Below are 25,933 nucleotides of genomic sequence, written 5' to 3' on the forward strand. Positions count from 1 at the left end.
CCATGTGGTCACCTCTGGGGCAGGCGGGGATTGAACTCATGCGGAAGTGGCTTTAGCTTCTTAGTACTGTGCTTTAACCCGCTGCGCCACCAGGGAGGGCCCAATAAATATATTTTTAAGGAAAAAAGAAAACCTATTTACAGGTTAAAATAAAAACCCTGAAGTCTAAAAGGATACCACTTAATAATGGATAGCATAAAGAAATAACCAGGCTCCTTACAAAAAGGATACACATGACCATTAAGCCAAAAATAATAAATCTCTTGAGAAAAATTTCAGATTACATTAATTTACAGAGGGAAATATTCTATGAATTGGAAGACAAACAATTACAAATGTGTCAACTAATGCTTGATTTGTATATTTATGTAGTCTGAATAAAGATTCTAACAAAAATTACAATGTTTTGAGGGGAAGAACGGCAACAAGCAGAACAAAGGTAGACTGATATTAGCTGATAGAAAAGATTGACTATATACTAAGTCTACAGACACAAAGACAGCAGTTAATTCTGGTACAAGGATAGGGAAAACAATGAATTAGAACAGAGAGCCTATAAAAAACTTAAATATATGATCATCTTAAGTATAACAAAAGTGTTAATTTAGTTATGGAAAGGATCACTTTTTCCATGAATGAAAATCAGTCACTAGTTATTCATATGTGTAAAAGAAACGAATTATGCCTTCTATCCATATCATATATAAAAATAATTCTAATTCTAGATAGTTTGTGGATCTAGATAAATAGAACTTTAAAAAACCCCAACAAAACAGAAGTTATAGGTAAAAAAAACAAGAAAATATTTTCATGAGTTTAGAGCATGCAAAGATTTTCTTTAAAAGGACATGAAAAGCACTACCCATAAGGGGAAAATACAGAATTAAAAACCTTTATTTAACAAAATTTATAATGAAGAATGGAATGGCAAACTATAGAGTAGAAGGTATCATAGTATGTTTATATCATAAAAGACCTATATGCAGACACTTCAAATAATTATAAATCAACATGGTGATTAATTGATAGCTACCTAATAGGGGTAATATACTTCAATATGAATTTCACAAATAAGATATCCAATGCCAGTAAGCAGAGGAAAAGGTGCTCCACCTCATTACAACAGGAAAATTACAATTATAACCAGTGAGATATTAGTACATACAACTCAGAAAGAATAAAATTAAAAAGATGAATAATAATAAATGTTGGCAAAAGATGAAAAAAAAATAGAGCCATTCTATATGCTTCTTGTGGGAGTACAATTGGTGCGACCATTTTGGAAAACTAAATGAAACTCTTCTGTGTTATATCTATGGGGGTGATTACACGATCCTATACATTTGTTAAAACACATAGAATATTACACCACAAAGAGTGAATTTCAGATAATAAACAAAGGAAGAAAATAAAAAAAATCAACCAACCCAGAGATCTTTGGATATATAAGAAAAATGTAATGGAAGCTGTAACAAATGAAACTAACTGTATCACAAAGAATAATGTAACAATACATGAGTGAGTAGAACAGAAAGAACAAAACTACACTATTTTTGGTAAGTTTCTTTGTAAAAGGAGCTGTGAAGAGCAACCTTTGAGGCAGATGGTGGTGCTCATAGCCAACTTGATGGTAGAGGGTGGAGTTTTTCAGATTCCACCCACCTAGGGGCTGATGGGAGAAGGGGACAGAGTAGGAAATTTTTGCAGATAAGCTGCGAAGGGCTTGGACAATGAAACCACTGCTGAGGAGGGGTGTGTGTGAGCGGAGAAGCTGCCAGGTTGCTATGTGTGACTTCAACATAGTCCTTAGCTTGCGGTCAGTGAATGCTATCTGAGGCAAAGTGCTGGCATCAAACCATGTGCAAATCCATAAATTCTGTTTCTCAGTGTTGCCATTTCTTACTCCCTGTGTAAATAAACACTGTTTTTATTGATCCTCATGGTGTGTCTGCTTCTGGGATATGTACAGCGTTCTTAAGTGTAAAGGTGAGGACCCACCAACCAGTGGGTTTGTCCTGTTTTATTTTGATAAAAAGAATTACAAATAAACACTATAGTTTAGTAAGTACATTTTAGATAATGAGAGTCAGAACTTTCAATGTCAGAGGAAGAAGGTATAAGGAATGAGTGAGGGCTAGAATGAATTTTATGTTGCTGAATTGGAATAAAGGGTATCACTCTTGACTCATGTAATTTAAATATATAAACAGACAGATATAGAAACAAATCTATATGGGTATGTATGCTTGGATTATTATATATACAAATATTATCAACAACTAGAAGCAGTGATACTCAAGTAGCAGTGAGCATATATAGTACACAGATCTGGGTTTCTAAACACCATTTGTCAAGAAAAGGAACCAATGTTACTTGAAGAGGTGGTGACTGCAAGGCTAGAATCACTAGGGAAAATAAGAGACGCTAGAGCATTATATGTCAAAAAATTAGGCAATGCTCAAGAAAAGGGTGCAGACAGATAAAAAGTCTATGTGCTGGGTGATTCTATTTCAAGCCGTGATAAGATAAATTGCTAATAATAGAGGCCAAAAGAAAAGCTTTTGGTAAAAGAAATGATTAGGAAAGGAGAACAAACAGTCTTCTATGGTGCCAGAAGTTCTGTTTCTTAATATGGAGGAAGTGTCACAGGTGTCTTGATCTAATTTTTTGAAAAGCTGTACCAAGTTTTGTGTTTATACTATGTTTTAAAATGCTATATGAGATGTTCTGGGCCCTCCCTGGTGGCGCAGCGGGTTAGAGCACTGCACTAAGAGGCTAAAGCCACTTCCACATGAGTTCAATCCCCGCCTGCCCAGGAGGAGAGCCACATGGCGTGGCAGACCTCTCCTGGCCTGCCCGCTGCTCCCCTCAGCAGTGTGCTGCATTGATCTGCCTGTTCTGCTCCCCACTCTGTCTCTGGTGAGTCCTCTCACCCTCCGCATCTCTGGCCTGTACCTCAGCTCTGTATAAATAAATAAATATATCTTTTAAAAAATGCTATATGATATGTTCTATATTTTGATAGCAGTGGTTGTATTACAGGGCAACCCTGATATGAAATGGGTTGCCTAAAAGGGATTTATAGTAAGAGTCAACTTACTATAAGTTGTGCAGGCACACACAAAAAGGTTAATAAAAGCTTTATTTATAAAAAATGGAATGAAGAAATGAATAATTCAGGAAGAGAGGGAGATGAGTTGGTTAATGTGTCCTACAAGTTTCGCTGCCCTGGAATCCCAATGGCACACTGAGAGCTGGCAAAAAGCCAAAAGTCAAGCCAAAAACCAAGAAGCCAAGAGACCTTCAAGACCACATGTCTGGTTTTATACCAAAACTGGCTTAACTCCAGCCTCAGGTCCAGCAATTTTCGCTTTGGTGGTGATGGGATTTGTAGTTCCCTGTGTCTTAATCTCTCTGGTCGGGAGTTGGGGTAGAGTCCATGAAACCTGTGTTTATGGAGTTATTCAGGACATCCTTTTCCCCTAATAGTTGCTGTATTTTATCTAGTAAAATACATGTGACTTCTACCGCATGTAATTTATATCTCAATGAATCTGACTTAAAGGCCCTTCCAGAAATGAATGTTGTAATAGGGTTTACATATGTCTAGTGTAGGCTGCTTTCCATGTTGCTTTTCGTAAGATATTGTTTGGTAGAGAGGTAGTAGTTAAGAGAGGGTCTCAGTTTTTGTTAGGTCTGAGATCACCAACCATACAAGCCATGCTTCAAATAATCACTTTGTGAGAACAGTGACAGTTTAACATATGCTTTTCTGAATTATTTTTGACCACTTGGCTAATTAAAAGATTGTATTTTGTGGTTACAAAAATCCAAAACTGGAACATGAACTAATAATTTAGGTGCTTATGTTCCCAGTTAAAAAAAATGTATTTAATTTAAAATCTCACTTGGTTCTATTATTTTTCTGAGTGCCGTATACAGACATTCTGAAACAGTATTACTTAATTTGTTCTAGCCACACCATCACCAACCTATGCCAACAAGATCATCATTTCAAATTGGTTTGGCTGTCAGAGAGATAACATTTTCAAAATGATTTATAATATTTTGTAGCAGTAGGAGTGTGATGATGTGCTGACATTATTCTTCCAGCTGCTGAGATTGTTTTCCTTTTTCCATTGCCCACTTTCTGTACTTTATGCTGACCAGAATTGCAAATTACAATGACCTTTTCTTATAGAGAATGGACAGCATTGAGTGTTTTCAAAGAACATGAAAACTTAACTAAAAAAGTGAGGTGACAAGACTTTTTAAGGACTCAGGAATCCAAAGACAAGTAGCTTCAAAAACCCTATTTGCTTTTAAAGAACTGATAAAGGTACTATGATGTGACTATTTTACATTATAAACTCCTCAAGGGCAGGGGAATATTTAAAGTAATATGCAGATTGCAAGAGTAGATGGGTCTTCCATACTTTTTGACTGACTGAGAGTCAGAAGCATTCACCAAGGACAGATTTACTGAAATACTGGATGCTTAAATGTTCTGTTTCCATCATCCTACAAGATCACAGGACTTGAATCAACAATATCAAATCACCTAATCCAATGGTTTTCAAAGTGAGAGATGGGGAAAATGGGCAGCACTGCTAGGTCACCTAAGGGAGCTGTTTCAGAAAATATACAGTTCTACCCCCCCCTCCAAATCGCTCCACCCCCTTTCTGATACCTCTTCTTGAGGATGTATATGATAACACTCCTCACAGTGATGTATCAAGTGAGGGGGTGGTGCTTCCATGAAGGCAAGGTTATATTTACTAAAAGCCTACTAAGTGATTCTGACATGAGAGCATCAGTCTTGCAGTTGAAAAACTATGACCTGATCTTTTTTCTCCCTTTGGGCAACATTGCAATTCAAATAACCCAGAAAGAATTCTGAAACTATTCAGAAATAAAAAGTCTACATTTTTCATTCTGTTATTGTTTAAGAAAAGCTACTGTGTTATGCATTATTTTCAACTTGAAACAAAAGTCCTACAGCTTTTCCCATTTTTTGATATATTTAATATAGAATGTGGAGAAATCTTATTTCTATGACATACATATATACACATACGTACACATGTAAGCATGTAGTTGTACGATATTTATATTTCAGTATAATCCTTAATATACATAAAATTTAATACATGATTGTTACAAATACACCTCTGTTAAGGGGAGGTGCCAATTTTCCCATTCCCACTTATATGGTGTCTGCTTGGACTACAGGTCCTAGTGTGCTACTGGGAATGAGTGGTGTAGCTGAGTAGCCAGGTAAAGCTATATAACACAAAAGGCAGGTGGGCTCTAGAGAGAGCTCTTGTTCCTGCTGGCTCACGTCGTATTCAGATATTGTTGGGAAGGAGACCTGGAAGAGGATACGAGCAGAAGAGATAGGTAGAGACTTGATACAGACACAGAGGTGAGAAACCGATGGGGTCAGCGGCAGCCATTCTTTTGATGTAGTATCTCCTTTTGTTCTAGCTTTCTGGGATCCGCTTCAGAACCCCCACCCTATGGTTCACCTCCAGAAGTGCTATTGACTTGCAAGCTCCCATGCATCATGGCCCTGCTTTGGGTTAACCCTGTGTGGCTGAACCCTGTTTTGCTGGGCATTTACTCAGGTGGGGATAGGTAATTTGGGGTGTTTCATAGTGTTAAGGAGAAGGATGTCCTAAAGGAACTCTGTAGAGTTTTGTGGACTCCTCCCCCTACTCCAGCTTTCTAGAGTAGGGGGACTCCACCCCCTACTCCAGTGCCTGGAAACTACAACTCCCAGCAGTACCAAGAAGAGAACTGCAAGGACCCAAGGATGTAGCTAAGCAAGCAGGCATTCTGGGACTTTGGGGGATAAATAGGGAGAGATTTTCAATGGCTCAAGGTGGGGCCTGGGCACTGGCTCTCTCTCTTGCTTGGGCAACAGCTCTTGGACTGTGTGACTGGGGGCTATCAGTTAGTTTATTATTATATCTCCAAGTCAGCTGAGCTGGTAAGATATTCTGGTTACCTGTATCTCTCGCTCTTTTTCCCTGAGTTGTTCCTTTTCCTTTCTTTTTGTAAAGAAACCCATTATTGATCCTTGTATGTGCACCTGCAGTACAACTAAATTTTAAGCATGTGGGTGAGAACACACAGGCAGCCCAGTTCACATTGGGGTGCTCTGTAACAATAGGAAAGTTCTTATTAGGAACTTTCTTCTCTCTATGTACACTAATTCAATTAAAGAACATCACACCAGAGTAGGCTTCCTCTATCTTTCTTTATGTGATGGATGAAATGACCTCATTTTATAACATGCAACTTGGGGGTCCCTCAGTTGCATGCTCACATGAAGACCTCATAGATAGTTGCTACCTACCATATCATGTAAATCTTCACTTAAGTTTTCTCATATTTATGGAGCCAGAAATGCATTTCCTTGACCTGGGTTCCCTTGACCTGGGTCCCTAATAGGTTCGAGTCAGCATTTATTAAAAGGATCAAAATGGACAGAACCATCTTTTCTGCCCTTCATTACAGTCTCTTATTCTTATTACTTCCCAGTGCAACCTACCATGTCACCCCCCAAAAAGCTGGAGCTCATTTAGCCTGCAAGCAATGAAATAATGATTGATATGTGACAAAACCTCTGGATGAGCTAATACAGAAGATGGATATCCAATCTGAAATATGGGTGACCAAAAAACAGGGTAAATAGAAAAGACCACGATTCACAAGGCAACTTAAAAAAAGAGAGAGAGAAATAAAAAAGATTATATTTAGAATATTACTGAAAGGAGTTTATCGCTATCTCCAAAGGAGAAAGATTTCTAGAATTAAAATCCAAAGAAGCTAATTTTGTTACATTATTGCCAAATGCCACAAAGTTAACAGTGATCATTTAAAAATACTGTACTGTGTGAGTTTGAGGAACAATGATTCCTAATTAGTGTTTTAATAAGTGTGTTAGCACTGCCTTGTACCATTCCACTTATGTTATATGCAGGGACACTTTTCCCTTCCCATCTTCCATTAGTATATTAATGCTAGGAGGTGGGAAAAAACTGATCCATATTCAAGAGGAAAGGAGGGAAAACAATAACAAATTGGCATCTCTTCTGTGAATTGCCCCACAGGCCAAGCATTTTTATGTTCTTAATCATTATTAAATGACTTAACATGACACCCAGTGCCTGGCGAATGATTGCATCCTGACATGAGAACGAATTACAAATGAAATGAAAGATCAAGCCGTATTAGAGGATTGCCTCTGGGAAATGAAAATCTTTAATTCTCTTTTATTATTGACATTTATTTGGCTGCCATGAATAACAACATAGCAAAGAGATTCAGCTATGCTTGTGCACTGAATAGCTTATCCCAGGGCTCAAAACTGCATTAACATTTATCATGTTTGCTTTTGTAGCTGACACCACTGAACAGATTCTCTATCCATCTTGTATTTACCATGCATTGCAGATATAGTACATTCTCTAATTTAAGTTCATTTTCATATAGTGGGAAAAGTAAAGATTAGCCACTGTCTTTCCTCAAATAAATTCCTCCTGGTAAGCATCCCTAAGAATGGTTTAATAGATTTTAATAAAGAAAGAACAAAATGACTTGACAAGAAAATTCAGTTACAGAATGGGGAAGTTAATTTTAAAGGTTTCAATTTGAGGAAAATTGTGCAAATTTACAATGAGGAGGATGCTTGCCCTATCTCTTTCTCTCTCTCTCTCTCTGTGGAATGTATAAAATCTTACAACAAATGTCTCCATAAAGAGCGGCCAAGCAGGATTTTATGAATCTGGAGGCGGCACTATCGTTCTTATAAGATACTAAAGCTGTGTATTTCTCACTTTTCCTAACAGTGCTCATTGCTAAGACGGGAACAAGTCATAAGATGGGAAGACAGAAACTCAGATAGTTATTACCAATTAAGGGATATTTTCATGACATATGTTTCTTTTCTCTGTGCAAATTAACAACATGGCTTTTCCTGCCACAACAATAAAGTGTTATATATTACCTGGTACCCAGAGCTTACATGATCCTCTTTGACTGCACTGCTCTACTTTAAAAAAAATTCTTCCTAGAACACTGGACTTAGCAAAGATAGTAATGCATCTTAGGAAACTACATACTATCTTTGACTCTTTTTTACAACAATTATAGTCTACGCTAATAATTAAGATGTGTAATTATACTTCTTTGCATTCACATTTTGAGATTTATTAATTTTACCAATTAGATCTTTAAGATTCACATCTTAAATTTCAGTGTTCAGGAGAGTACTAAATAAACACAAAGATAATAATTGCTACTGTTTATAATGCCCAGTAATTAATTGGAAGATTTTAATCTTAATAGTTCAGATAGCATTAAAGGTATATATTTTACTGTAATAGCAGGTAGCATCATGTTGTTAAGATTAATCATTTTAATCAAGGAAATGTTTGTTTAGCAAATGAAATTCCTGTTCTATTTTTGAGTTCTAAAAAGAGTTGAGAAAAAAACAGAAGATTTTCTTCTGGACATTTAATACCAATAAATACCTATTTTAGGATTTGTTTGTTAATAATTAAATTCATCATAAGCCAGCAAAGTTATTTGTATCTTTCTTTTTTTCAGAAAAAAACATCTATAGGCCAACATTATTACCAAAATATCAAGGTAATTATAAACTACATCAGAGTGATTTTACTCAATTCAATTTCAGTAAATTATTTTCTTTAATATACAATCTTTTCTACTGAGATAGATGTTTATGAAAATAAAAAAAAATGAGGCACATTTTCATAGAGATGTAGTGAACATTCCTAAAATTTGTAAGAAATCTCAAAAGATACTGAATAGCCAGTTATCTTGAGAAAAGAGAAGAAGGCTAGAGACATCACACTTCTTGATTTTAAATTACACAATAAAGCTATAGTAACCAAAATAGTATGTTGCTGACATAAAAACAGACTCATAGCTCAGTGAAACAAAATAACTAGAAATACACCCAAACTTATATGATCAGTTAATTTTCAACAAAGAAGAAAAAATATGCAATGAGTACAGACAGATTTTTTGATAAATGCTGTGGGCAAAATATGGATAACAGATGGAATGGGAGAAAATACTTGCAAATTATGTATCCAATAAGGGGTTAATGCAAAAAATATAAAGAAATCATACAACTCAACAGGAAGAAACAAAATCTAATTTAAAAATGGACACAGAATGTGAATAAACACTTTTGTAAAGAAGACATACAAAGAGCTAACAGGTATATGAAAAAGTACTCAACTTCACTAATCTGAGTAAATGCAATTCAAAACCACAACGAGATACAATCTCACACTGGGTAGAATATCTATTTTCAAAAAGACAAGCATAACAAGTGTTGGTGAAGATGTGAAGAAAAGGGAACCTTTGTACTCTGTTGGTGGGACTATAAATTGGTGTAGCTTCCAGGGAAAAATGATGGTGGTTCCTCAAATTAAAAACACAGCTACCATATCATCCAACACTCCCAATTCAGGGTATTTATCTGAAGTAGAACACAAACTTGAAAAAATATGCATTCCTATGTTCATTGTAGCACTATTTACCATATATGCAGGGCATGAAAACCATCCAGGTGTCAGTCAATTAATAAGAGGATAAAGAAAACATGGAATGAACACACATACTTTCTCTCTCTCTCTCTCATACACACACACACACACACACACACACACACACATTTCTGTATTAAAACAACACAAGCAATCCTGTCATTTGCAAAAACGTGGATTTTGAGGTCTCTATGCTAATGAAGTATGTCAGAGAGAGAAAGATAAATACTATATGACTTCAATTATACGTGTAATCTGTAAAAAAGAACAAACTGGAGGTTACCAAAGGTGACAGCTGTGGGTAAGCAAGATGTGTGAAGCTGGTTAGGAAAGAGTAAAAGGAAAGAGGCACACTATTTTGAAGAAGTTATAATAGAAACATATAGAATTTTGCTACATGTGATTAATCTCTGCAAAACTGAGTTTCCCATGAAGTTTCCACAGTACCTGTAGCCATTACAGTGTCATCTTTCCCTTGGGTGAAAATCACGATCCGCTGCCTCTTTGAGTTCACCTTTGGCATAGCTTGTGTCTTTTTGGCTATCTCTTTAATGTCTTCAGTCTATAAAAAGAGAAGAGAGAAAAAGTCTCATAATCGGTATAAGTAAGCAAAAATTTTATAGCTTAAGGATTTAGATTCTCAGGATTAAAGTAAGAAAAACTGGAAATATCTATTAAGAATTATTCAAAAATATTTTTTTGCCACATATAAAGTAAATAGAGAAGTCCAAAAGACTAGTCCAAGGAACCTACCATGAGATTGTAACAATTTAAATTTATTATGAATCTTAGTTCATCTACACTCTCATCTACCTACTTTAGATATTATTCAGAAGTAAGCTCTAGGTAATATATCATCTGTAAATGTTTTAGTATGTACCTCTGAAAAGTAATAACAATCACAAAACTATAATATTAAAAAATTATAACAAATTGTAATAATATCCAGTTTTCAAATTTCTAACTAAAGAGACTGGTAAAGAATATAAAGTTAGGAGATTAGAAATTCTAAACACTATGATATTTTTCAAATTATATAGCTAAAGATGTTGTATGTCATAATTATTCTGACTTGACTCTAACATGTGAGTTACAGCTAGGATTTCTAGTCATTCTTTCAAGAATTTTAGAAAATTTAAAAATGTATGTCTAAATTGAGCCTCTAAAACTGTCAATGGTTTGGGCACTCTATCACTGTGCAAAATTTCAAACAATTACAGAAAAAGAAACATATACCAGAGGGGGTATGTATCTGAGTAGTTTAAACTAAGTTAATCAGGAAACAAGTAACAATAGAGGCCATTACATTTTTGAAGCTATAACAACTATCAGGAAATATTTGTTTGCTCACTTTAGATGATATACGAAACCAAGCGTTACTTCTATACCTAACATGATGATTCAGGCAACTGTAGCTTCTGAAAAGAATAGTCACTTGTGATTGGCTAATATTCTTACCTTTCAAACAGGCTGATTATTTTGCTTTGGTCATTTATTTTAGAACAGAATTTTGATAAGATGGAAAAGAAACTCTCAGTTTGGAGGTAAAGATCATTAGAAATGACTAGTAACTGCTGAAAGGTTAAAAAAAAGCCATATTACAACAATATCTTCATTCTTTCAAATTAATATATGTATTTAGTTAAAATGACTCATATATATTTGCCCAATCTCCTTACTACATATATGTTTTACTGTGTAGCACTTTTGCTTACCATTGAGTATAGTTCATATTTATACAAGAAGCAGATTTAAGAAACTGATTCACTCTATAATCTTGGGAGCAGGATCTTAAGCACGTAAGTACTGGAAGTTTTCTAAACAGAGGTCTTTCTTAAAGGTGGTATAAGGAATAAATTAAGAATGAGAACCCATAGGCTTCTCTGGTTGCCTATGGGTTAAGTCTCAAGATTATTACTGCTGAAGCCTGAGTTTGATCCCCTGCCAGTGAGCTAACCTACATAGTGCAGCAGACCTTTCCTTTCTTGCCTGCCGTTCCCCTTAGCAGTATACTTCAGTATTCCACCTGTTCTACTTCCCACTGTCTTTGGTTAACCCCCTCACTACCCACCTCCTCCCCCGATAATATTCCTCAGTTCTTCTATGCAAAAAAGAAAAAAAAAAAAAGAAAGAAGAAGAAGAAGAAAAACTCTCAGAAAAGAACAAGAATCTACAGTTGATCCAAACCCTCTGTTTTATGGAAGTTTTGGTAATCTAATTAAAGAAATCTTAAGTCTCAAATTAAGTATCACAAAAATGATCACTCAAGACTGCAATAAACTTTCCAAATACAAACATATCTTTACAGGATGGTTTAAGTTTATATTATTTATATCTATTGCCAAGTTCATACAAAATCTGTCAGTCTGGGATCTAAATTTCTCATGATGCTTTGAGGAGCTTCACTTCAGTAACTGATACCCAGAGAAAAACTTTCTTAAAACCTAAGTTTTGTCTTCTCAAATATGCTTTACTCTCCTACAATTTCATCCTAGTAGATTCTTCCCTACTATACTTAAGCTAACACACCTTAGCAAAATGATGAAATTACAAGACTTTAGAATATAATCCACATAGATTTACTATTTGTAAACAAATAAAACAAAGACACTAAATCATATGTTAAAAGATGTTAGAGTGAAGCGTGCTAATTCAGTGGGCAAATCAGTGGGCAAATTTTGAAGAGGATCAAGATATTTGTATAATCACAAAGTATTTCCTACTATGGTACTTATTCATTACAAAAGGAAAAAAAGGTAATGTTACAAATGACAAGTTGATGGACATCATCTTTACACAATGATCACACTTAGCGATGCTAAAATAGCATGCTTTCGTAGCCCTAAAATATCACCCCAAGACATTTATTTTACAGAGGATAAATAGAAAACATCACCTTAACTCAGTGATAAAGGTTAACATCATCAAGAAGACAGGAATTTTATGTACATCTTTGAAATGATGTGTTTGGGGGGGCACATCACTTATGCAGATTTCTGTTAAAAAATGCATTACTTCAAATTTAATTATGAGGAAATATCAGACAAACTCAAATTGAGGTACATTCTACAAAATGAATGACAAGTATTCTTCAAAAGCATCAAGATCATGAACAGCAAGGAAAGAGTGAGAAAATGTCACAGACAGGAAGAGACTAAGGAGACATGACAAATAAATGTGTAATCTTGTAGTAGATTCTCAAATAGAAAAAGGAAAGTAGAGGAAACACTGGTGAAATCTGAATAAAGCCTATAGTTCAGTTATTGTTGTTACACTGGTGTTAATTTCCTGGCTTTGGATTATTATATCTTGTTGTATAGACGTTACCATTAGGGTAACATTAAGGGTATCTGGGCACTCCACATACTACTTGTGCAATTTTTCTAGTTCTAAATTTCTTTAAAGATAAAAAGTTAAAAATAGTTATTGTGAGGATAAGTGAAAAAGGAAAGTGAAAGAGCTTGTTAAGCACATGCTAAGCACTTAATAAACATTTTCCCTCTAGTGACTTATTAAAACTCCTTAAAAGTGCCACATACTGTGGTTACTTCAAAATCTTTAGAAAGGGCATTGAGTTCTGCCAATTCAATTTTGGTATCAAATAAAGGACAAAAAAGAAGAAAAGGGTGAGGAAAACAAAACAAAGCTCATATAATTCTGTATTACTTTGTCCCCATTTTATAGATGCAGAAACCAAAAGCCATGAACATACATAGATCCAAACTATTTAAATAAATGTCAAGCCACCCTACGCAGTAGGTACTATTGTTATATCTTTACATTATAGGTGAAGAAATTAAGTCACAGAGAGGTTAAGTAAATTCTAGGGTCATAAGTATACTAAATAGTAGAGCCCAGGTTAGCAGCCACCAAGCCTGATTCTAGGGATTATACTCTTGGGGATTACACCGACTGTCTACAGATCACACAATTTCTATGAACTCTAGCAATGTACTTTTTGGTGCCACAAAACCATAGTGTTCATCCTACATAAACTGTCTACCACATGCATAATAAGTCTGTTCAGATCTTTTATTTGTTATTTTTTTCTTAATTACTCCTTTTTGGTCTTATCCTAGTGAATTTCAGCTTTTGAATTTCATCATTTCCTAAGCTCATTTAGATATCTAAGCTATGAGAAACTGAACAAGTTAAAGTGCCTCTTTTATCTGTGGAACTGATATGGCGATACTTGCCCTATCCATCCCCAATGTTTGTGTGAATATTAAATACACTAATGATGTTAGAAAAGATTTTATACACAGTGGAGAAGCATTTTATGAATGTAAAAGTATGCTTTTATTGTCATACACACACCTTAAATTTGGCAGTGTATTCAAAACCAAAGAAAATACCTCTTCATTTATTTATTAAGCTGATAATACAAATTTTAAAGAATACTGATCCTATCTATATGCTCTGGTAATACCAGTGATGATGTTCCCTCACCTTGCCTCACTTAACCATATCATATTCTGTTTTGTTTTACAAACAGAAATATCTAAAAATAATTACAGTGTTTATTATAAGATATGTCAATTTCATTCCTAGCTCATATTTCCTCCTCCTCCTCACTTACTCCATTCCAGGCATACTATTCTTCTGAAAGTTCATGGAGTACAGAGTGCATTACGCTGCTTTTTATTTGGGGGCCTTTCTACTTTTACTTCTGTTTGAAATTTGTTTCTCTGTTTTCTTTCATGGTTAGATATTCATGTTTTTCTAGTTTTATGTACTTGGACAGTTATTCTGATAATCGTTATCTAAAATGGGATATGCATCCCACATTCTTGCACTGTATGCTCTCTGGCCATTTCTATTGTAACTTGTCTTCGATGTCTATCAAAGGTTTAGAAAAAGAGTTAATGTTCAGTAAATATTTATTGAACGAGTAAGTGATGACAAAAACTAGAAGACTATCTTATCTCTTTCCTTTAACCTAACTTTTAAAACTGTCCTCTACGGGAACTCAGAAGCCTACTTAAGCAGCATCGTATCCTCTTAACCCAGTAGGCCCAGACCTTGTATCTTATTTCCAAAAACTTTCACATCCAGAAACTTGGGTGATTGTTCATTGTATTCTTTATATTAGTGAGGAAAACAGGAACTTTTGAATAATCTTAGAGATTTCTTTGTGAATCAACACTTCCTGTGCATGCTCTATGAATTTCCTGTCATATGAAACTTTCCATAATGATATATAAATTCTATAATTGCACCACCAATATATCTTTGAAATGTGTCCAGTGAGACCAAGAAAGTGGATTTAAAATTTTCTTTAGTTTTAGGCCTACTTGATGGCATAAGGGTTAGTATCAGCACTATCCAGCTATCACCCATTGCTGTGGCCTGAGTTCAAACCCCAGCCAGGGAGCAGATCTCTCCTGTCTTGCCTACTACTCTCCTCAGCAGTGTATTTCAGTAAATCCACCTGTTCTGTTCCCTACTCTGTCCTGGTGACTCCTCTCAATCCTGCACCTCTGGCCAATGACCCAGTTCTTATATGCATAAATAAACAAAAAATAAATCTTGAGAAATTATTGAATTTTAATCAGAACAGTCACATGTAGCTAGTGAATGGTATATTGTATAACACAATTCCTTAATTTCCGATATCAGAAGTGTAAGATGACAATGTCATCACTGGTAAGAGAAAAGGTACAAGTTTGGGAATCCCCTGGGTAATAACAAGAGCTATGTGGAAGTTAGAACAAGGATGATTTGCTTATTCTATGGTCAGAAATGTTGTATTTTAGAGTTCTAAAATAAGAAAATTAAAATTTGTTGCTTGGATTAAAACTGAATAAATGATTCAGTTGAGAAGGTATGAATCTGTCATTTGGCATATACTATAATACACAGTGAATGAAAGTACAAATAATATTTACCTTTAAGTTTGGGAGGGAGGTTACTTTCTTTATTTAATTTAAATCAAATTTTGATATACCTTTCAAAATGCTACATATTTTTAAGTACCTTATTTTTATTTAGGATTTAAAAATACAGGTTATATTTAGGTTCTGAAGATTCAGCTCAAGTAAAGGTAGACTTAAAAACACACTGCAGTCTGAACTGATTTTCAGAATAATAAAAGGCCTCATGAAACTTATTACCCCAAGAATTGTCATTTTAAATTCTTAGCAGGTCTGTCATTTAAATAAGGCAGTATGCAATTATCCATTTTATATATATAAATGTGTATGTCCTCTCTTTTGCTTTGTGCTCTGCCCAGCTCCAGTTTTTATCTCATTCTGCAGTACCCTGCTAAGCTTTTTTTTTTTACTAAAATTTCCCAATTTATTTTAGAGATTAGAGATTTTTTTAAAAAGAAAGACAACCTAAAATTTGCAGAGAAGCTAACCAGAATACCATAAACAATGCCACTGTGCATTTACCTGGTGAATAAACACTGGCTATTTTTAAAGGCATTAGGAGACAGATCACTATTAGCACATAGATCACTAGTGGTAATATTCAGGGCTTGAGAACTGATTGGGATTTATGACAGAAAATGAGGGGAGGATGCATCCTCTCATGGAAGGGAAATAGAAAAAAATGCTCACCTTTTTCTCCTTTTCATCTTCTCATTTCCCTCCTTTCAAACCCCAACTTTAGAGGCAAAATTAAAGTTGGGAGGAATAAAATGCAGATTTTGCCTCATTTGTTACACTAACTTGAGAACACTGGTAAATTTCCATAGACATCAAACTGTTAAGAAAAAGTGACTTATTCTTTGAGCTTTTTTTTTTTTGAATATTTAAAAATCCCAAGTTTCAAACCTGTATTTTCATACTATTTGTCTAATAAACTAAGGAAACTGTAATAAGATATAAAATCACTAACATTTAAATCACTAGATAACATTTCATACATGGATTATATCTTCTTAACAATACTTACTTGAGGTTATTGAATTCATGGTTCTTATATATTTTGCAACGCTTGTTATGCTTTAGGGAACCCATGAAGGGACAACATATCAAACACTGTGTAACGTCATACAATCTAACATATCATTGCCAACATCACCAACCAAGCAGTTTTGCTAAGTAAGGGAGTAATAAAGAATATGATTATAATCACCACTTTGCTTGTATGCTGTAATCAATTAAGGTAGATTTATGATAAAAAGGAAACAATTTCAGATTAAGTAAGAACTAGCAGAAAGGTTAATATGGGATTGGTTAGTAGAGAATGGAAAAAGTAGTTTGCTGTTCAGACTGAATTTAAAACAGGCATATTCAAATCATATAGCTCATGAGGGCAATTTAAGATTGAATTATGCAGATTTAACAAGTTATTAAAAATTAAACTACAAAATTATGATAATTTGATATGCAACATGTGGTATTTTTGACATCTACAACACTGGTTATTTTCTAGAACAAAATATAATTTTTTTTAGTCCAGAAAACTCAAATTTATGTCCTAGAAATTTTCATCTGTAGATAAATTTGAGGTAACAAGAGAACATAAATTTTTGATATGAAAATTTAACTTCAGTGAAACTTTAAAACATGACTGGAAAACACAACTTTCTCATGATCAAAGCATTTTGACTTTTAAACTGAATATTTCCCTGATTACATTTACCACAGTATTATCAACTGTCATTTTGGGAAATTATAAAGTGAAACTTAAGTTAGATTTTTAAAAAGTTAGATATCTATTCTTTCTGTATGTGAGTTAGTCCTATATTTACAAGAAAAAATAAAAATAAAAAAGCAAACTCCCAACTAACTATACTACTTCCCAATAATTGAGCTGTTTAAAAAAGATTTATTTATGCATAAAGAACTGGGGTACAGGCCAGAGGTGCTGGGCAGTGAGAGGATTCATCTGAGAGAGAATGGGGAGCAGAACAGGCAGCTCAACGAAGTACACTGCTGAGGGGAGCAGCAGGCGGGTCAGGAGAGGTCTGTCTCATCTCTGGGGCAGGGATCGAACTCATACTGAAGCAGCTGCGGCCAGCTTTCTGTGCTGCACTTTAACCAGTTGAGCCACCAGGGAGGGCCCTAATTGAGCATCTTGAGACAAGGTTTCCTATCTTTATTTACTTTCTACAGAGGCTCTTGATAGGAAAATTCTTAGTCCACATACACATCATTTTCCTCCAAGAAGAGCAAGTCTTATATTTGGCTGTCAATTTTTATGATGCGTGTAACATGCACATGTATTACTTTGTTGCTCCATAATGATTCCGCCTCTAATACATTTAACTAACAATTTCATCAAAAATGCATAAAACACTTTCCTCTAAACAGTTCTAAGTGGGCTTACTGATATACCCAATCAATAATCCCAGCTTCTTTAGATGGCAGACAATACTGAGTATTCAAATAAGGAGAGAATTATTTCTACATTTCAGCTCTAGTCAGATTAAATTCCTAAAAATCAGTAACATGTCACACTCCAAGTTTCACAGAACACACATTCTACATAGCTACAACTCAATAAATATGATAATCATAAAACTCATAAACTCAGTTAATTTTCTGTCAATTAATTTCGATTCAGATTAAAGTCAGTGTTTACTAACACTCGAATGCAGGTTGGACATTAAATAGAAAAAAAAAAAAACAACCCAGGTCTTGTCTGTTATTTTAATTTTGCCAACAACAACCACATGGGGTTTTGAATCTTAACAGGATAATACTTTTATTAAGAAACAGAATCATGACCTGGAAATTAAAGCCAATTATTGATTTAACTTCCTGAGATTTCTACATTTCATACTATTCAAAAAAAAAAAAAAGAAAGAAAAGAGATTCAAATGGAAAGTTGGTGAAAACGATTTAAATTAATCAGTTTCAAACAACTGTTAAGTACAATCTTTTGGAAATTAATTTGCATAACGATAATCTACACATGGTAGGGTTCAAATTATTTAAATGACATTATATTTCAGTATTTAGTCTTGTTCCACCACTGCCTTAGCAGTGAATCCTTATGAAATGTAATGCAGCTAATGAGGTAGCTTTTTAACTGAACAAACTGACAGGCCCCATATCTGCAGAGGCAGCTTGAAACTGTGCCCAACCTCTTGGCTTCCCAAGAGGCTTTTCAAAATTCAATAAATAACATCTGTAGGCGATGTTGGGTGCAGACCTAGCAGAGTGCGTCATAACACTGTGCTGGCAGAACAAAGAAACCATGACGACTGCCAAGTTTCCATGGCAACTGCTGTGCGGCTCTGAGAGTATAATAGCACATCAATCACTGTCCAAAAGAACTTCATTATCAGCTAGAAAAAACCTTTAGGATCTGTTTAGTGTGCAATTGTGGGTTAACTCACCTCAAAGCCTTGCTCTCTAGCAAAAGTGGCAGCTTCCTGGAAAAAAGAAAAGAACAGTTAATTATAAAGTGCTAGGTAATGAAGAAATAATCCATTTTGAAACTCATTCAAACAGTCTTCTTTTTATACAATTATCTCAATATACCCACATAGTTTAATTTTTATTCTTATACCAAAAAACGAATTTTCCCTCGGCATAAAAAAAGGCAGCATAATGTCAACACACTTCACAAGTTCGAATAAAGACGATGCAGTGCATGTTTTTACTGTAGCTGTCACAGTGAGTTCAGGTGTTTTGACCTCAGCAAAGAAAGACAATCATCTGAAACCCAAGGAACATGCTGGTGGTTATGTTTTTAATTAAAACAATATCTTTCAGAAACACTGTCTATAGAGAAGAATGTGTCTAATAAATGTATAGAAAATCATCACTTTGCAATCTGATGAGATTTATTAAGGCAAGAACCATCAATGAATGCTAAATTCATAAGGTAAGAGGATGACAGGAAGCTGGAATCAAAGTATCATAGATTACATGCTAGTCACAGGGAGCTAAGTACAGCTTTATAGTGGAAGGTTCAAGCTGTCATCACCTCAACCCAGTGATCGATCCTTACACTTATCATCACTGATAATGGTTTCACCAAATATTCTGTGCCTTCAGTTATGATGCAGTGTAAAGTACACTAAAACCTATAAAGTTTTCTAATGAAAAATTTTAACATGAATTAATCAAAATTTAATTCACTAACTTGCAATCTACAGGAAATATAGAGACATGGGGAATGATTTAAATGATACACTAAGAAAGCAAATAGACAAATCCATAAGATAGGACTTCCTACAGCACAAAGTTTGGTCTCTTTAATAAATCAGTTTTATAAAGTGAGGATGGAAAAAATGATCAAGAGCAATGTACAAACCTTAACAGAATTATATTTTGAATGTGGCAGCAATAAAAGACATTTTTGGACAATGAGAAAATTTGAAAATAGAATGGACATTATGAAGTCCATTCCCAACTTGATAAGGGAAGTGTTCTAAATTCTTAGAGGTGTATTTTTAAGTATTTAATGAAAAATGGCATGATTTAGATAATTTGAGTTCCTTTATGGAAAAAAAAAGTGAAGCAAAGTGGCCATATGTTAACAACTATTAGTCTAAATAGCTACAGTATTTCTTTTTGCATGTTTGAAAATTTTTATAGTGAACGGTCCAAAAAAAAAAAAAATTCTTCCTTTTCACTGATATAACATGACAGGATAACAAAAGTTGTACATTACACAGGTAGTTTTTTAATTCAAAGTATTTTTCTATTTGGTACATACATCAAGGGAAAAGTCTGAAGAAGATTATTATATGTCCTTATATCCTTGTAACATGCAATCAAATAACAAAAACACTTATGTGTTACCAAATCCTTTCCCTTTCTTTAACGTTGCTTTGTGCACATATTTTAATTTTAGGATTGATACAGAAAATGAAGGCAATATTACTTTTCAACTCCATTTCCCTCTTGAAAATGGAAAAAAAAAACTGCAGACAACTGTCAAGAGTCTCTACATCTTAACTTACATTCTTCCAAAATTATCTCTGCCAAGAGATATTAATAGAAGGATGGGATTTCAGCCTGAGTAGTGAGCAGATCCAACTCAACTAAAATGACTGCTACACCAAACCATGTAAGGCAGAAAGTACAGTTAATGTCTCCAGCATGGAACTGAGTAATATCTACATTTTAAGGAAAACACTGTGAGGGAAATGTGTGTATATTTTTACACACATGTATTTGTATACTTACAGTATATTAATAACATAGAATTAGAGAATCTATTGAGAATTTGCAAAGGTTGAAATGGATGATTACAGCTGAACACTGAAGTTAACAGAAAGTGATAAGCTAACAGTACAAGTCCTTAAGCTCTTCTCTAGAGAAACATAAGATTGACTGAGTGACTTTTAGTTGATTGTAGATTAAAAAATTGAATTAAGATCTTGACAATTGGTGCAAGCAAAAATTACTTGGTCAATAATTCTTGCTGCCCTAGATGTCAAGGAAAAGAATAAAGTTCAAAAGATAACAATGTCGAGTTTTTTCCAAGCTGTTCAAATACAAGAATTACCCAAAATAATTTTATATGAAAAAGACAACTGAGAAACTCTGCTTTAAGAAACTTCTTCATTTATGTAGGAGGAACTGTTTAATAGACACAAAAGAGACTCAGAGGACTGAGATAAAGTTAATACAAAGAATCTGTATAAAATCACACTGACATAAAAACTCAAAAATTAATATAGAGTAGTTAATTTGCTTTCACAATGTCCAGTTTTGCCCATACATTTTATAAAGCAATTGACTCTGGTGTATCAAGGTATAGTAGAACTGACTAACTGTAAGAAAACACAGATCAGACCATTATTCTTTAAGGAAAATAAGGCTCTACGATACTTCCACATCTGTAAACGATTCCAAATGTGGACCTATTTCTGACTGTGAAAGGACATGATGAAGAAAAGTCAACTAAATTTTCTATCTCTGAGTCTCCTCACACAGGGTTGTAGAGTTGTGCCCTATCTTTGAAAAGCTAAGCACTTGTTCCTTGGTTTAGAAAGATCTTATCTTCTAACTTCCTCCCACCTTCCTTTGATCTTGAGCTGGTGCCCCCAGTCACTCCATTAGAGAAGGCAGCTGGCTCACATCATTGCAGACTTTCCCACAGCTAACCTCTGATCTGAAGGTGTTTGTAGATACAAGGATGGAACAACATTTATGTTTCCCTCTCAGCAAAACAAATAAAACAACATAGGAAACAGTTTGACCCAGTAAGAATTTTAAGCAGATTCTTCATCCTCACATTCACTGAATGCACTTACAGAAAGAAAAGGCTTTAGGTCAGAAAGCAGGAAAGAAAAAAAGGAAAACAGATAGTGGACAGAAGAGTAAGGCAGGTTCCAAATATCAGGGGTAATTGCAAGTGAACTGATCACACTAAATTGAAAAGGACTTTTTAGTGTGCTTTCTCAGTAAAAGTGAGAAAAGAAAACAAGCAAGTCCCCATCTGTGCTGCCCCAGGGCGCCACGTACTGAGTTTCACAAATCTAATGAAGCAGTCAGGTTAAAATCCAACCACAGAGTGGATGTGACATGTGGAGAACAGCTAGGGTTAGAATTGAGAAGCAGGGCGGTTCCTGATGCAGGTGATTATCCATGTGATAATCATTATATTTACAGGCTTTCCATTTTAGATCTAACATCAAAAATCACAAAGGAGGAGGGATTAAGGAAATAAACAACTGACACAGAGGCTTTCCTGCTCCCCTGAGAGTGTAGCACTTTCATTCATGCATGACAAGCAACAAAAGCAAAACCAAGCAAGCCAGGAAAGAGTATTTCTGAGAAGGCTGGATTTCACATTAACACTTCTTTCCATTTTGATAACTTTCACTATTATTCAGTTTCTCAGACAGAATCAGTTCCCATTGTTGTCTACGCCATAATACAGTATCATTTTTTGGTTTACAATGAATGATACTCACATAATAAGTCTTTTACAACAACAAAGTCATTTTTTCTTTCCTGGAATTGAATGTTGTGAATAAAATGACATATAATTAAAGTCTTAGACTCTCATCTACACGGAGCTATTTAGGATTTACAGTGGGCTTGCTGCTTCACCGACCAGGCTAAAAGGTGCTAGTGAAACAACATCCAAGTATGAATTGAGGGTTTTTTTAAGGGTGAAACTCATGGTTAATGAAAACGATGGAATACTTACATTAAGAGCTATTTAAAGGATTAGCAAGGCACTATTAAAAGGCACAATCTTCAGATAATACAGGAAAGGAAGGAGAAACTCAAGTATGTGTTTGTGTGTATTAAAGACAGCTATTTCTTTCATATTCAGTTGAGGAGAAAGCTATTTTCTTTGCATTTTGTCTGATAATTTCTTTGCATTTTCTTTGACATTTATTTATAAAGAAGAATGACTTGTAATTAATATTAAATTAAGACCATAACTTGTTCATATTCTTTTCGCCCCTCTTCAATAATGTTTCTGAGATAATGTTGCTTCACAACATTCTATTTGTTTTAGGGGTTGTAGGTTCACAAACATCTACAAATGTGTTTTCACACCATGCCCACCACCAAAGCCCCAGTAATCCTCCACCATGCTCGACTGGGTGTACTCCCTATAGGACTTAACAGAGAGAATTTCCAATTTAGGACCAAAGAAAGCAGTCTATTCATCCCAAACAAACTACTTGCCACATGGTGGCAATTACCTGATAGGGATATCAATATATTACCTCAATTAAAAATAAATAAAATAGTTTTATCTGACTGATAATGGTGACCTTTGCTTCAACAGATTAACTAGGATATATTCTGCATAAAATTTATTTTTTGGCATCAAGTTTAGTTTCAACTTATAATGGCTTTCATTATGAAGCGATGATTGTCTGAGTTTACAGTAAAATATCTGAGTAATGCTAGTATCCTCAGGTGAGAAGCATTTCACTGAGTCAAAGTCAGTAACATTCAAAGGTGTGCAATAGGCATAACTGTGATATACTGTTAAATCATGCTAGTATTTAATGATAATGATTACCTTCTCTTTTTTAAAAAAAAAAATAGAGACTTATTATTTAATAGTTCCTCAAGTTATTGTTCAGATTATGAATTAGCTTTACTTTAAGCTATCTATAAAATCTTTCAGAGGCTTTTTGAGACTGTTGTTATACTACTTTAAATTTTACATTAAAAATTATTTATTTATTTATTTAGACATACAGGCCAGAAGTGCAGGGACAGTGAAAGGATTCACCAGAGACAGAGTGGGGAGTAAACAGGCAAATCAACAAAATACACTGCTGAGGGGAGCAGCAGGCAAGATGAGAGAGCTCTGCTGTGCCATGTGGATCACTTCTGGGGCTGGGGATTGAATTCGCACTGACTTATCTGTGGTTAGCCTGTAGTGCTGTGTCTAATCCATTGCACCACCAGAGAGGGCCCTAAATTTTACATTTTATATGAGGAAAATTTTTGATCTGTAAGTAAAGTAAATGAAAAGTAAATGGTTAAGTTAAATAAGAACCTGGGAACCCCCTTTCAAAATAAATTTATTCATGAAAATATGTTTTGTCTTTTCCAAGGAATATAACGCACAACTTTTTAGAGATTTTCAAGCTGTTGCCCTGACATTTATTATCATATGCTTCCCATCTGCAGAACCTGAATAGAAATATTATTTAGTACTTATTAAGTGTCCAAAATGGGGTAATGTATAAGTAATAAAGATACTCATGACCTCTATTCAGTAGGCTAATAATAAAAATTAGATAAACTATATATATAAATTATTGCTCAATGTGACAAAAAACATAATCAGCCAATACTAGGGTTTTTCTTTAGAATATATTTAAAACTTTCACAGACCTATTTATGCATATTTAATGATGGTAACAAAAGGGAAAAAAAAGGTAGAAATAGTGCTTCATCAAATTTGACTTGCTACTTAGGCTAATGTAATGAAAACCCAAGTTTTTCAGTTACTGAAGAAAGATGATAGTTTAAGAAAATTCTCAGGGAAGCAGGCCTTCTACTAAGTATTTTATTTACGCTTTTAATGAGTTAACATATGCGTGGCTCAAATGAGAAAATGGACACATGTGAATTATCTTCCTTATCCCCTTTGATCCTCATAAGAATTCCATAAAATAGGTATTTTTTTTAATCTCACAAATGAAAATCTGAAAGGTTCACTGAGATTAAAATATGTCTAAAACCAAATAGCAGGCAACTGTTACAGCTAGCATTTAGAGCTGAACAGCATTTAGTGTTTTCTCAATAGTTGATGAACACTTCAATTTTTATGTCTGAAAAAAATAGTTTATGCTTACTTTTTGAAAGGTATTTTTGCTGGGTAGAGAATTTTAGATTGACAATTTTTCTTTCAGCATACCAAGATCTAGCTTGCATTGTTTCAGAATGCTTTTACTCTTTTCCATTGTATATCCTATGTCTTAAAGAAAAAACCTGACTGCATTTAAGATATTTTTCTTTGTCACTGATTTTATGTAATTAGAATATGATATTCATTGTTGGACCTTTTTCATATTTCTTCTGGTTTACTGTGCTTCTTGGATTTGTGGATATGTAATTTTCATCGAACTTCTAACATATTCAGGCTTTATTACTTCATATATTTTTCTGTTCTTTTATATCCTCCAATGGACTCTAAATTTGCATATTAGGTCAGCTGAAGCTGTCTCACAGCTCAATGATGAACTGTTTTCTATATTTCTCTTTCCTTTATCTTCTTGAAAGATAGAATACACTTAGAAATGCTAATCCTAACTAATCCTAACATCTATGTCATTTATGAATTCATTTGTACTGACTGATATTTCTCCTCATTGTAGTTTAATTTTTCTTCGTTTTTCATGCCTGATAATTTTTGACTACATGCCAGATATTATGATTTTTGTGTTTTTGGTACTGGTTTTTTTTCTGCAGGCATTTTTGAGGTTTATTCTGAAATTTCAAAGGTTACTGGGAAAATATTGATTTCTCAGGCTTATTTTTAAGCTGTTAGGGTAGATATTAATGAGATGAGGGTAGACTTTAATTTGGAGCTTATTACTCTATAGATTCTCAGTGCTGTGCTTTAACCCACTGCGCCACCAGGGAGGGCCTTATTACTCTATAGACATAGCACCTCTGTGGGCACTAAGAAAAACACTGCATTTTAAAGAATTTCTCTTCTTTGTTTATTGTGCGACCATAAAATACAATCATCTTGTGTGAGTTTGCGAAATGGTGTGTTTCCAGTGGTTTTATCTTTGGTTATGAGTAGTCTGCACATGTACATATACTAATTAGTAATCAGCTGGATTCCAGGATCCTACTACAGATATCTAGTGTGTGTACTGCATCTGTGAATAGACCTCTCTTTTCTGGTATTCCTTTTGTAAGTTCTAGCCTCTTTGACTTCCTTAATGTTCAGCTATTTCAATTCTTTGGAACACTGAGTGTGGAATCCCAGTTCCT

The 25,933-nt window shown here is 34.4% G+C and overlaps 1 protein-coding gene across 2 annotated transcripts in view; it reads right to left on the bottom strand.

Annotated features, from left to right (window-relative positions):
* The window catches only part of ADK (adenosine kinase), a 387,062-nt gene that overhangs the window by 66,811 nt on the left and 294,318 nt on the right, over positions 1 to 25,933 (bottom strand). For both annotated transcript variants that reach the window (XM_004680753.2, XM_004680754.2), the window contains exons 8-9: positions 18,883 to 18,918; positions 10,035 to 10,149 (exon numbers count right to left, since the gene is read on the bottom strand). In XM_004680753.2, coding sequence (XP_004680810.1) covers positions 10,035 to 10,149; positions 18,883 to 18,918 — 151 coding nt within the window. The remainder of the gene's footprint in view (positions 1 to 10,034; positions 10,150 to 18,882; positions 18,919 to 25,933) is intronic.

Source organism: Condylura cristata, unplaced genomic scaffold (assembly GCF_000260355.1).
Source record: "Condylura cristata isolate star-nosed mole 26May11 unplaced genomic scaffold, ConCri1.0 scaffold00011, whole genome shotgun sequence".
Classification (NCBI taxonomy): domain Eukaryota; kingdom Metazoa; phylum Chordata; class Mammalia; order Eulipotyphla; family Talpidae; genus Condylura; species Condylura cristata.